The sequence below is a fragment of the Nilaparvata lugens genome, chromosome 5, assembly GCF_014356525.2.
Source record: "Nilaparvata lugens isolate BPH chromosome 5, ASM1435652v1, whole genome shotgun sequence".
NCBI classification, from domain to species: Eukaryota; Metazoa; Arthropoda; class Insecta; order Hemiptera; family Delphacidae; genus Nilaparvata; species Nilaparvata lugens.
The window spans coordinates 29,809,883-29,823,066 of record NC_052508.1 but is presented as its reverse complement, the minus strand read 5'-3'; the positions used below and the strand labels follow the sequence as shown (position 1 = coordinate 29,823,066).

Sequence of the window (13,184 nt, the reverse complement as noted above, 5' to 3'; positions counted from 1 at the left end):
AAGCTGGAGATGTCAATCTAAAGGACGCTACTGATGACAGGTTCGAAAACATTTCTACAGTCGTGAGCAATGAATACCTAGAATGTATTCTAGGTACCTTGGTCGTGAGTGAATACAATTTTTTTAAATATAAACTATACTTCTAAGTCGGTCTTATTGATCAAAGTTTGAACCCGCATATATTTGGTGACTATTTGAAGATTAATTTGAAGTACAGCTCTTTAAATTTAATTCTAGGAACTTCATCAGAGACTATTATTAAGTTGACTGGTGTAGTGATGAGTAAATCATTATAATCTGATATAAATACGTTGTATCTAATCAACTTACATCAAATTATTATATATATATATATATATTATATTATATATAATAAGGTATATATATATATATTTATATAGTATATAATATAATTATATACTATTTTGAGAATAGGGAAAATTACCAATTAGCCTATATAATTTTTCCGAAAAATTGTATGCGAAATAATAAATTCCAGATAAAGGAGATTGAAATAGATAAACGAGAGTAAACAGCTTTCTTTGCAATTCACGTTCAGGATTTATCGTATTCGCCGTTAACCAGCTAATTTTATTTTGCAGGGTAACTTGGTATGAAGACAGTTTATCCTTGACTTACCATGAAATATGGATTCACAGAAATCATCGGTCAATTGCACGAAAATCCTATTGAATTTCTTTGTTATCTGAATTTTATGCCAAGAGAACCAATGAAGGAATCTGGCAATGCTATTACGTTATATTTTACAGTGATTCAATTCAGTGAATATTGCAGAAGTGGCCCAGTGGATTTCAAGCAAATACGTTTTCAGTAAAGTTTTTCACGTTTCAATAATTAAAAACATGCATTACTTTTCAATACTAAGCTACCGGTATCACTGGCTATGTCTTGACACAAAGCCTAGCCAGTTGATAACAGATTCGGCTTATTTCATCCATGCAATCTGTTATTGAGTTTTTTGATTAGAGGAATGAAAGTGGAATCCAGTAATAGAGATAGAAGTAGGCCTACCCTTATAATCTTTGGATGAAACTTTGGAATTAAACCAAATTTTCTATTTTAACTTGACAGTCAGCTTAAAAATCAATGAATCTTCAAATAATATCACCAATTCAGACAATGATTAATAGAATATTTACTTTCAATTAAGTTATCCAAAATAAAACTCTTTGAAAACAGTATATGTGATATATTTTGAAATTCCTCCAGCTATTGGCTATTTCAGCGATTTTTTAATGCATTCAAGGTTACTAAAATATATTACCAACAAAGTGAAATTCAAAATTCATAAATAATAATAACTACCTTATACCATAATGTATGAATCCTTATTCTATATTCTTATTAGATGATTGCCTGTCTGACTAAACAATTGTGAATTTGCTTATCTTATCTGAAATCCATCAATTCGTCTTATTCATTAGATCCTTCGATTACCATTGAATAAATTATTTTTCGAATCAGTTTTGCTTCTCTAGTGGTTCTGGAACTAGTTGGCCTACTGATCATCGAGTCAGTGAGTAAGTGAGTTCAAGAAATTGAACTAAAATGACTGAACTTTTAGTCGCTTGTTGCAGGTCTGCTGATTGACCACACCTAGTGGACTTTCTTGATCTGACGTCTTCCTCTTTCTGTTTTTAATATATTCGCTGCTTGACTTTGACCCTCATTCAGGAATCCAGTTCCGAACCGATGCGCACGCGCGTAATGCTCTCTCTCCTTCTTCCGGTGTTACTCTCTTCATTAGGTCAGTTGACAAAATCTCTGATTCAAAATTACAACAAAACTATGGTCATCATATTAACATTTCACGATAAATTAATGTGCTTTCACTATCTTATCTCTCAGAATAGAGTCAAAGGTTTCCAGAGGATCTAAATTGATTTTTCCACCAAGAGATCCCTTCAGAGAAACATTTCTTTCAATGAGCAATTTGACATGATTCCAAAAATGATAGGATATTAAAAATATTTCAATCAAAAATAGCTTTTTTGCATACATCCATAAAAGTTTTAAAACTTGACACCTCATCTACTGAAAAAAAATTATTCCAATTTTCTCTTAATCTATGGAGATAATCACGTGTAAAAATTATAAATTTCATTAAAACTTCATATACATTGTAAGTAGATGATAATCACATAAACTGTAGGCTTGTGTGTAATGGGCAAAATTATGATGGGAGATAAATGGACTGAAATTCTTAGATGGGTTCCGTAACACGAGAAAATGATTCAATTTATTAATAAAAATCAGCAAGCCGGACTTTAGTGGTCTTCCAACAAACGGGAATAACAATAGTGTCCGTCGTCGCTTATCTAATTTAAGAGATTAGCCAACAAGCCGGTATCATAGTCAACAAGTTTGGTATTATATTACTTCAGCATATTGTATTGAACTTATTTCACAAAATAAAAATTCAAGTCACTATTCTATACTCTATGAACTAGTGGGTTTGGTATTCCAATAATAAATTATACTTTCTCTTAGCTTTTTGTTCTGTGTAGGGCTACTTTTAATATAAATAAAGATATAAATCTCAGTACCGTTTTAAATTATTTCGTCAAAACATGTTTCCGACATTAATGCCATTTTCAAGTCAAAATCAATGGACTTGAAAATGGCATTAAAGTCGGAAACATGTTCTGACGAAATAATTCAAAAGGGTACTGAGATTTATATTTTTATTTATCTTAGCGGTATGATACCAAGCTTTAAAGACAAAATATGACTATCAATTACCTGAGAATACAAGGATCTCATTGAAATTGCCGAACATTAATTTTTTAAACTTATCTTCACAGTCATAATATGAATAAAGAAGAATTTTCTTGAAGGATATCGTCATTTGCTTCTTTCTAGTTTTCTTTAGAGATGAATCTATTTAATGAATTAATTGTTGACTGAACATTGTTATCAAAACATTCGATGCACAGGCTCTTTTGGACTCACACAGGAGAACGATGTGAAAATTGACTGGAGCTTCTTCAACTGTCATATACAACTCTACGAACCATGTCCATCCAGTAAAATATTATTCTATCTCTTCACAAAGTGAGTAAAAGAAAAAATACGAAAACAATAATAAGCTGATTTATTTTATGATTTTAAGACGTATCAAAACATGTATTGACTGCATTCTTCAAATAGTGACTCGTATAGGCTAATATAATTTTATCATTTTCTATTTGGAAACTCTCCAATTCAATTTTTCTCATGAAGTTCATTTTCATCCAATCCTTTTCTATTCAGATATTCTCCAGTTCATTTTTTCTCATGAAGTTTATTTTTTTGCCTAAGTTTGTGATGTCAAGTGTGTTTCTCTAATGTAAAATTTATCTTCGTCAGTTTGAATTTGACCTCTCTTGAAGAACTTGAGTCTATGAAAGTAAAGCTATCTTAACTATATTTTATGCCTCTTGATAAATACCTGTTTTCCAATACTTATATACACTGTGTATTTACAATATACTTTATTCACACCAGAGGAGCGGTCTGCAGACTGTTTCCAGTTTTGGTGGAAGAATTACTTACTTGAATTTCAAGAATAATTATGTGAGTACATTTCACTGATATCAACTTCTTTCTGTTTGGTTTTCAGCAAATCGGACTTGCCGTACAGACTAGATTCGAGTGACCCCCGACTTCCGACCGCTGTCAATTCATCCCTGCCGTTGAAAGTGATAATTCATGGCTACGCGGGGCGTGTTCTCACTGATCCTACTTCTCAAATAAGAACAGGTGAGAGCACTTCCCGATCACGTCATCTATCTATTCGTTCATTTGGAAATAGTCTATATATTCTCTTACACTATACCAAACATTATCTTAGTTGTATGAATAAGCTACTGTGTTTGGCACCTAATATAATACATATATAAAGTTGTAATTATAGTCTCAAGTGATCTCTAGTGGTTTAAACTCAATTCTTCTTCTACACCTTATTTGATAAACTTATCTCAGATTCACAACCAATAACATCCACGCATTCCCTCAAACTAAACCTCATTTCATACCTTGTTATAGAGATCACTTTATGCAGTTGCTCTGGAGAATCCATACAATATATTAGAAAACGTGTGACCACCACCACCACAACAGTAAATACATGCTATCATGTTTACTTTCAAAGAGTCTCAACTACTACCGGTATATCATAAATCTCAAAATAGGCCTAAATGATATAAATTAAAATAAATATGGAATATGATAAATGAATTTATCGAGGATAGTTATAGGCCTATTTTCGTTTATATTAAGTTATTACAGTTGTTAATACATTTCAATATCAGCATGGAACCATTAAACTGAATTCAATCCATTTTGAAGCACAATCCATTGTGCTTTAAACAGATACTTGCGGAGCATGGGTTATCTGCTAGTTCATAATATAATAGAGGAATTAACTGGCTTATACACGTGAGGGATGGGAAATTAACGAATGACGCATCATCACGTCTGAACTACTGAACTGATTAACTTTTTGCATATTGATTCCTAATTTACCTAGGATGGTTATAGTCCTATTTTAAATTCTTCAAGATTCCAGTAGGTCAAGTTTTCTGTTTGACAAGTTTTTAATTAAACCCTTGCGGAGCACTGATTACTAATTTCCATAGTTCATTAATATAAACTTCAGGTTCATTAATATAATAAACTTCCATAGTTCATTAATACAAATGAAAATGGACCTTTAACCTTCGTCTGTGAATTCGGAATCTCCATGCAAAATTTCAAGTTAATCAGGTATATTATCAGACGTGATGATGCGTCAAACTTGTACTTTGTATCCCGTACATTTATGAGCCGATTCCTCCCTTAATCATCGTCCTCTAACCATCATCGGTAAACTCAAATCTTTACCGTATTCAAAATGAAGTTAAACAGTTCCGTAGTTCAGACATTATCATGCGCCAAACAATAATGTATTTTGTATGCCGTACATGTATAAGGATAAGCCAATTCATTCCTTTACCAATGAGATATCTTAAATGAGAGATTGAATGTGTGTGTGCAGAGTACCAGCGAACGGGTGGCGTGAACGTGCTGGTGGTTGACTGGGGCCGCCTGGCCAAACTGCCGTGCTACCCGACGGCAGTGCTGAACACGGCACAGGTGGGCCAATGCACGGCCGAGTTCCTCGCAGCCCTGGTCAGGCGGCCAGGCGCAAGGCCTAAGTATGTGCACATCATCGGCTTCAGTCTGGGTGCACACATCGCCTCCTTCGTCAGCAACTATGTGCACATGGCCACTGGCAGGAAGATCTACAGGATCACCGGTGAGAGCAGGGCAATCTACCTTGAGAGCAGGGTGCATGTATAAATTGGTATTGTATGTGGGATGGTTTATGAGAGGAATTTATCTTTTTTGTTCATATGGTCACTGGCAGAATGATCTACAGGATCACCGGTGAGAGCAGGGCCATCTATATACCTATCTTTATCTATCTACCTTGAGAGCTGGGTGCATGTATAGTATAGATCGATATTGTGTTTGGGATGGTTCATAGTTTTTATTCTATCCTTTTCGCTCATTAATTTTGAGGTGAATTCCAATTGATCTTAATCCCTATATTCACATAAAGTATCCTTTTTTGACTTCATTTTTATCCTCTTAATATTGTGTGTGAGATGATTCATAATTTAAATTGTATCCTTTTTTGTTCATACTTTAATATAAATATATATTTCAATTGATCTTGATCCCTATAACTTTTAAAATTAGGTATTATTTTTTCTATTTCAATCAATTTCTTATCAGATGCTCACAGGTAATATGATAGGAACAAGAAGAAGAGACATGCCAAGGAAACGATGGCTACAGGTCGTTGAGATGGATCTGGCTGCAATGTCAGTGAGAGGTTGGAAGCGAAATTCGGTTATGCGAGACGAGTGGAGGCGAATCGTAGAGAAAGCCAAGGTGCACCTCGGACTGTACTGCGGTGCCTCATGGAATATTCAAGTGTCAAGAGAAAAATTAAAATTTATATGAAACTTCATCCTTGAACTATAAACGCATTTTTGAATGGATGAAAAATAAATCTTTAGAAGAAACATTTTTTGTTTTATTGGAATACACCGACGGTTTAGTACACTGACGAAACTCATCCACTGGCACTCTGTTATTGTTTGTTAACTTGAAATCTATACTCTCATTGGCTTCAATCTCTTTTGGCAGGACACGCTAATGATTTTGATGCGGCTTCCTCTCCTAAATGTTGGATTTACACGCCATGAGCACCTCGTATTTCAAGCTTGTCGTAATATTAATTTGCTATAAACAAGATGCAATCAGTGATAGTTATACATAAATGTACGTAAAGCACATAATAGAAGACACTTTCGTGATTCATAATAATTATATTCTATTAATATATAATATAGTACCTTATGTAGAAAATGTGTGATGTGTTTTCTATAAATATATGAAAATGGCACTAGTGGCCTAACTTAAACTTGTTAAATCATCTTATAAAACTGAAAATCAGATTATTCGTCCTGCAATAAATGACTACAATAACAATTTCGGCTTGAAGAATCATCCTTAAAATATTTTACTTTGTGTTACAATACTATATTTCCATAGATGCTGGCCCTCTTCTCTTATTAATTTTCAAAATGTATTAATGGTTAATGCAAAATTCTGGGGTATCAATAAGGCAAACTTCTGTTGGCTTGTAGGACTTGATCCAGCTCTTCCACTATTCGCCAACTTGAAAACCAGCTACAAATTGGACAAGAAAGATGCCAGACATGTGGACATCATCCATACGAACATAGGAGTGTTTGGCAAGAGAGAGCCAATCGGGCATGTCGACTTCTACGTCAATGAGGGATCAATGCAACCGTCCTGCCACAATCATCGAAGTCAGTTTGTCACCCATTCAACCCTTGAATGTCCGTCCATATTATAGCTGTATTGCAATTTTTTCGAGCTATTTTCAAATGTATAAGTTTAAATGAAAACGACTTGATACTGTTAAACCATATTCTGCTACTCAATGTTGAAGCTTTCAATTTACTAGAGATTGGTTATGGTGTGACAGCACAGAAAATGTATAAGTTTATTATTTATTTCCATCAAAACTTAGAGTTTGAGTTTGGGAGTTGAATAATAATTGATAAAAACATGATAGATTTATTTATTAGCTTATTTTGGTTTTCCAAACTACTATATTTTACTTAACTACGTATAGTTTCCTTTCTCTCCAGAAACAAAATGTGTGGTCGCATTAATATTATTTTCTACTTGTTCCACAGAAACAAAACGTGTGCCCCCTGTCAGGGCTAAAAGAGCTCAAGTCCAATCAGGATTACACTCACATGTGAATTATTTGACTCACGTTGTTTCAGATTTAATGCTGATTGGGCTTTCTTTCTTTCAGCTCTGGCTATCTTGAAAACCATCAACTGCAGATGACTTACGCTATCTTAAATCTATAGAGTTTGAAAAACTTAACAAGAGCCACCATAAACATAATTTTGTCCAAAAATGGAATACGCTCCTCTATAGTGAGGTCCACGTAATAATGAAAGTGTTTGATTAGCAATGTTACCTATTGCTATCCTTGTCTATCATTCAACAAAGCGGATTATGCTATCCCTTTCTCGCTTTGCCCTGTTTTCAGATCGTCTTTTAACAATGTAGAATTATAATAATGAGTTAGCGAAATAAATTATTTTCTCTCTCTATTATGAATGGCCATGACTTCGAGTTTCCCATGATAGATATTTAAAAATTGTGGCTCTGAGTCGTCGAGGAATGTAGATTATGGAATTATCTCTAAAACTTAGCCTTCGTGTCGCGACATAAAGTGCAATAAGTTGGAAAACAGCAAGCATTGAAATTATAACAAACTACCGATTTTGCAGTTACTATTTGGTCCAAAGGCTCTAGAAGCCACGCGACGATTGGTCAAATTGATTCCCTTCGCCCAATAGGAGACCTGTTTCTAAATACAGTAGTGGGGGGATTCCCCAGTCGAGAGACCAGATTACGTTTTGGAGGACACTTTTGCTAGGAGCACTACGAGAGTAAAGATGTAGTCATTATGTTTCCCCCTTTTTGGGCAAGTTTATAAGTTTATATAAGTAGTTAATGTAGGAGCTAGTTTTATTTTTATTAATGTTTAAATTTTCTAGTAGTGCCATGTCCTGAAAGGTTTAATTGTGTTTCTTCATCATGTACGAATAATTGTTTCTTCAAATAACCGCTAAGCGGTTCATGTGTGTCCCCAAACCAACTTCTTGTACTACCACCCCTTTGGTTCCGCAACTTTATGTAACACCGCTTCAAGACACCCGTTCAGACGACAGGTCTAGGGACGTAAGAGGACGTCACCGTCAAGCCAAATTCAACCAGTAAAAGCTCACCGCCAAAAACAAGGTACTGTAACCCCGACGATAAAGCAACGTACAGACCAACGAAAGTGCAGTGTAGTGAAACAAAGGTTCATTCGAGAATGTCAATCAAAAGTGGGGATTCAAAATTATTATGAAATGGGTTATATGGGTTACTATCGACAAAACTTGGGTTCAACGGGCTTTTCTTTCTTGAGTAATTCCATGTTGAAATTAACTTGTTATTTGATGACTGATATTGTTTGGTTTTGTGATATATTGCTATCTAATCGGGGATAGTAATGCCCCCCCGAATCAGATGAAGAATGTCACCAAAGTAACATGAAATTGTTGTTTCTGTTGTTCGATTTTAGTTGCCAATGTTTATTGAAGCTGTTTGTATTTTTCAATTATTTCAAATTGTAGTGTTATTCTATAGTATAAACCTATTAAATCAGGCATGGCAAGATTAATTGAAGTTTTCTTGACTCTAGCCTGTTCACCTGCATGAATTAGGTATAGACTCAGGTATTTTCTAGATGTGTTGGCCTATTTCTAAATTCTAAATTTTATTCAGAATTATCTTCTTTATCAGCTTTTAAAAGGGCAGGCATACAACTGCGCCACTCTGCTAGTTGTATGCCTGCCCTTTTAAAAGCTGATAAAGAAGATAATTTTGAATAAAATTTAGAATTTAGAAATAGGCCAACACATCTAGAAAATACCTGAGTCTATACCTAATTCATGCAGGTGAACAGGCTAGAGTCAAGAAAATTTCAATTGATCTTGATCCCTATAACTTTTAAAATTAGGTATTATTTTTTCTATTTCAATCAATTTCTTATCAGATGCTCACAGGTAATATGATAGGAACAAGAAGAAGAGACATGCCAAGGAAACAATGGCTACAGGTCGTTGAGATGGATCTGGCTGCAATGTCAGTGAGAGGTTGGAAGCGAAATTCGGTTATGCGAGACGAGTGGAGGCGAATCGTAGAGAAAGCCAAGGTGCACCTCGGACTGTACTGCGGTGCCTCATGGAATATTCAAGTGTCAAGAGAAAAATTAAAATTTATATGAAACTTCATCCTTGAACTATAAACGCATTTTTGAATGGATGAAAAATAAATCTTTAGAAGAAACATTTTTTGTTTTATTGGAATACACCGACGGTTTAGTACACTGACGAAACTCATCCACTGGCACTCTGTTATTGTTTGTTAACTTGAAATCTATACTCTCATTGGCTTCAATCTCTTTTGGCAGGACACGCTAATGATTTTGATGCGGCTTCCTCTCCTAAATGTTGGATTTACACGCCATGAGCACCTCGTATTTCAAGCTTGTCGTAATATTAATTTGCTATAAACAAGATGCAATCAGTGATAGTTATACATAAATGTACGTAAAGCACATAATAGAAGACACTTTCGTGATTCATAATAATTATATTCTATTAATATATAATATAGTACCTTATGTAGAAAATGTGTGATGTGTTTTCTATAAATATATGAAAATGGCACTAGTGGCCTAACTTAAACTTGTTAAATCATCTTATAAAACTGAAAATCAGATTATTCGTCCTGCAATAAATGACTACAATAACAATTTCGGCTTGAAGAATCATCCTTAAAATATTTTACTTTGTGTTACAATACTATATTTCCATAGATGCTGGCCCTCTTCTCTTATTAATTTTCAAAATGTATTAATGGTTAATGCAAAATTCTGGGGTATCAATAAGGCAAACTTCTGTTGGCTTGTAGGACTTGATCCAGCTCTTCCACTATTCGCCAACTTGAAAACCAGCTACAAATTGGACAAGAAAGATGCCAGACATGTGGACATCATCCATACGAACATAGGAGTGTTTGGCAAGAGAGAGCCAATCGGGCATGTCGACTTCTACGTCAATGAGGGATCAATGCAACCGTCCTGCCACAATCATCGAAGTCAGTTTGTCACCCATTCAACCCTTGAATGTCCGTCCATATTATAGCTGTATTGCAATTTTTTCGAGCTATTTTCAAATGTATAAGTTTAAATGAAAACGACTTGATACTGTTAAACCATATTCTGCTACTCAATGTTGAAGCTTTCAATTTACTAGAGATTGGTTATGGTGTAACAGCACAGAAAATGTATAAGTTTATTATTTATTTCCATCAAAACTTAGAGTTTGAGTTTGGGAGTTGAATAATAATTGATAAAAACATGATAGATTTATTTATTAGCTTATTTTGGTTTTCCAAACTACTATATTTTACTTAACTACGTATAGTTTCCTTTCTCTCCAGAAACAAAATGTGTGGTCGCATTAATATTATTTTCTACTTGTTCCACAGAAACAAAACGTGTGCCCCCTGTCAGGGCTAAAAGAGCTCAAGTCCAATCAGGATTACACTCACATGTGAATTATTTGACTCACGTTGTTTCAGATTTAATGCTGATTGGGCTTTCTTTCTTTCAGCTCTGGCTATCTTGAAAACCATCAACTGCAGATGACTTACACTATCTTAAATCTATAGAGTTTGAAAAACTTAACAAGAGCCACCATAAACATCATTTTGTCCAAAAATGGAATACGCTCCTCTATAGTGAGGTCCACGTAATAATGAAAGTGTTTGATTAGCAATGTTACCTATTGCTATCCTTGTCTATCATTCAACAAAGCGGATTATGCTATCCCTTTCTCGCTTTGCCCTGTTTTCAGATCGTCTTTTAACAATGTAGAATTATAATAATCAATTAACAAAATATTTCATCTTAATTGTGAAATTATTGAGAAATATATTTCTTGCTTAATAAAATATAATTGATTATTTTATACGAGAATGAACCGTTAATATCATATCAATAAACCTGTATCAGCTACCGTCTACAGAAGGCGTTGACAAGATCGGCAACGTTTTTCTCCTATCTTTCTCTACTGCCATTATAACGTGGACCTCACTATAGTTCTGATGTACAGAATTAGGCAGTGGTTGATCAATTTGATAAAATTTTGTTTAAAACAAAATTGTTTGGCCCATTTAAAACATTAAAATTGGGGGTATTATTTCCGGTTGAGATTCATCTGTGTATCTTTTGTGACTTGCAAAGTACCGGTACACGTAGGCCTACACCTCTGTGCAGCTGTGCAGCTGTACTGTAGAGTATAATAAAGTTAAACTATGTACGAGTATATGATTCCCTGTGTTTATTACTTGATAAATACATAGTAGTCTATTCCTCATTTTCTTTTAAATAATCATATCAATGCCATTCTTACTTTTTCTATAAAAAAGAACGACTAGCAGTATTTTTTTTACAATAAATGAATTTATTGTATAATAAATTAAATTTAGTTGTCACAGTGAGTGAATAAATTAATTTATTGTAAAAATCTGACTGCTAGTCGTTCTTTTTAATAGCAAAAAAGTTATTCTTATTTTCTTGCTGACTTTTCCAATGTTCATTATTATTTTCTGTTGTTCACAGATCCATCTTTGTGTAGTCACATGCTGGCACCCACCTACTTTGCTGAGTCGATATCGTCGCCAAAAGGGTTTTGGGGCACGTCTTGTCCCAGCTACCTGCAGTATGCTTGGGGCTGGTGTCCACTCCAAGAATCCGGACAACCCCAGGCACGCCAAAGAATTCAAATGGGTGAACATATTCTGAAAGGGTAAGTGACCACTTTTGCAATATTATATACTGATGAAAAATATTTATATGGTAAAATAGAATAGAGTAGTATTCATTTTTGGTACCCGACCAATATCTCATTTTATTTTGAGTTATAAGACAATATATTGTCACAAAAAATTCAATATCGCTACCTTATACCTGTATTGAATTACTAGATCTTCTAGATTTTCATTACCTGCAGCCTACTTAAAAAGTGAAAAAATTCAAGATGAAATGATAGTTCTACTTTCATTGGCAATGAGCAAGCAATAGTAAATGGACAGTGAAAGTAGTAACATCACAGTTTTATGAGAAATATAAATAAAAATACGCTTACAAAAATGTACGAGTACATTTTAAAAAATGTTGATATTTTCAAATATCATAATTTAGCCTTTTAGAAAAAAAATCTCCTCAATGAAAAGTCTTGTACTAGCCTAGATAATTTGTGTATTGTACATTGATGTTTTAAAATTCAACCTCTTTACTCTTGGAGTCTTAAAACTAATGATGGGAGTACCACGGTGATACCTACAATTAATATGGGCTACTACAATCCTTCAATAATATTGAAAAGATAATCTATAAAATTGTATGACCTACACGGTACTCGCAATCCAAAAGTTTTATTCGCAAGTAAAAAGCAGAAGAGGGATCTATTTTTTCAAATGTAATAATCATTATATTTGTTCTTATTTTTCAGAGCAAGAGGTGTCTATATTGTGAAAACAGCATTGAATCCTCCATATGCCCTGGGATAATCTCAAAATGTAATCTCGTGATGAACCTACTCAAACTCAAAGCTTCTCCATACGTTGAGATTAACCTTTCCAGTATGATCCATTAGCTGGACTTGGAGGCCAAAAATACTGAATTAGGTTTTACGAGGTATTTGTTCATTAGTTACATGGTTTCCTCCACCTGTGAGATTTCGGCCTTCAGTTTGGACATGATAAATTAATGAGTTTCTGACTTGTGTGTGGAACCTGCTAACGTATTATAATTATCCAAAGTAGATTGAGAAAAGTGTTTGTTCGATTGATAATAATATAATTTTTCGGTTTGACTCTTATTAATATGGCAGATTGTAGTAAGTGTAATACGAGCTTTGCAAATGCCAGCGAAGGTATAAAGTGCAGTAAGTGTGCAGGTG

General features: G+C 34.1%; 1 protein-coding gene across 1 annotated transcript; it reads left to right on the top strand.

Moving 5' to 3' along the window:
* The first annotated feature begins 556 nt into the window (after positions 1 to 556).
* On the top strand, positions 557 to 12,891 carry LOC111053822 (phospholipase A1-like). Its single transcript, XM_039428110.1, has 7 exons — positions 557 to 1,768; positions 2,958 to 3,075; positions 3,623 to 3,762; positions 5,039 to 5,299; positions 6,702 to 6,887; positions 11,843 to 12,029; positions 12,735 to 12,891. Exons 1-7 carry the CDS (start codon positions 1,714 to 1,716, stop codon positions 12,790 to 12,792), a joined length of 1,005 nt encoding a protein of 334 aa, XP_039284044.1. The 5' UTR covers positions 557 to 1,713; the 3' UTR covers positions 12,793 to 12,891.
* The last annotated feature ends 293 nt before the right edge of the window (positions 12,892 to 13,184 follow it).

Excerpts from the sequence above, each read along its gene's own strand:
- LOC111053822 (XM_039428110.1), top strand. The coding sequence starts at position 1,714 with ATGCGCACGCGCGTAATGCTCTCTCTCCTTCTTCCGGTGTTACTCTCT. Across the intron at positions 1,769-2,957 it reads GGTGTTACTCTCTTCATTAG|GCTCTTTTGGACTCACACAG; the intron begins GTCAGTTGACAA and ends TTCGATGCACAG. Across the intron at positions 3,763-5,038 it reads TACTTCTCAAATAAGAACAG|AGTACCAGCGAACGGGTGGC; the intron begins GTGAGAGCACTT and ends GTGTGTGTGCAG.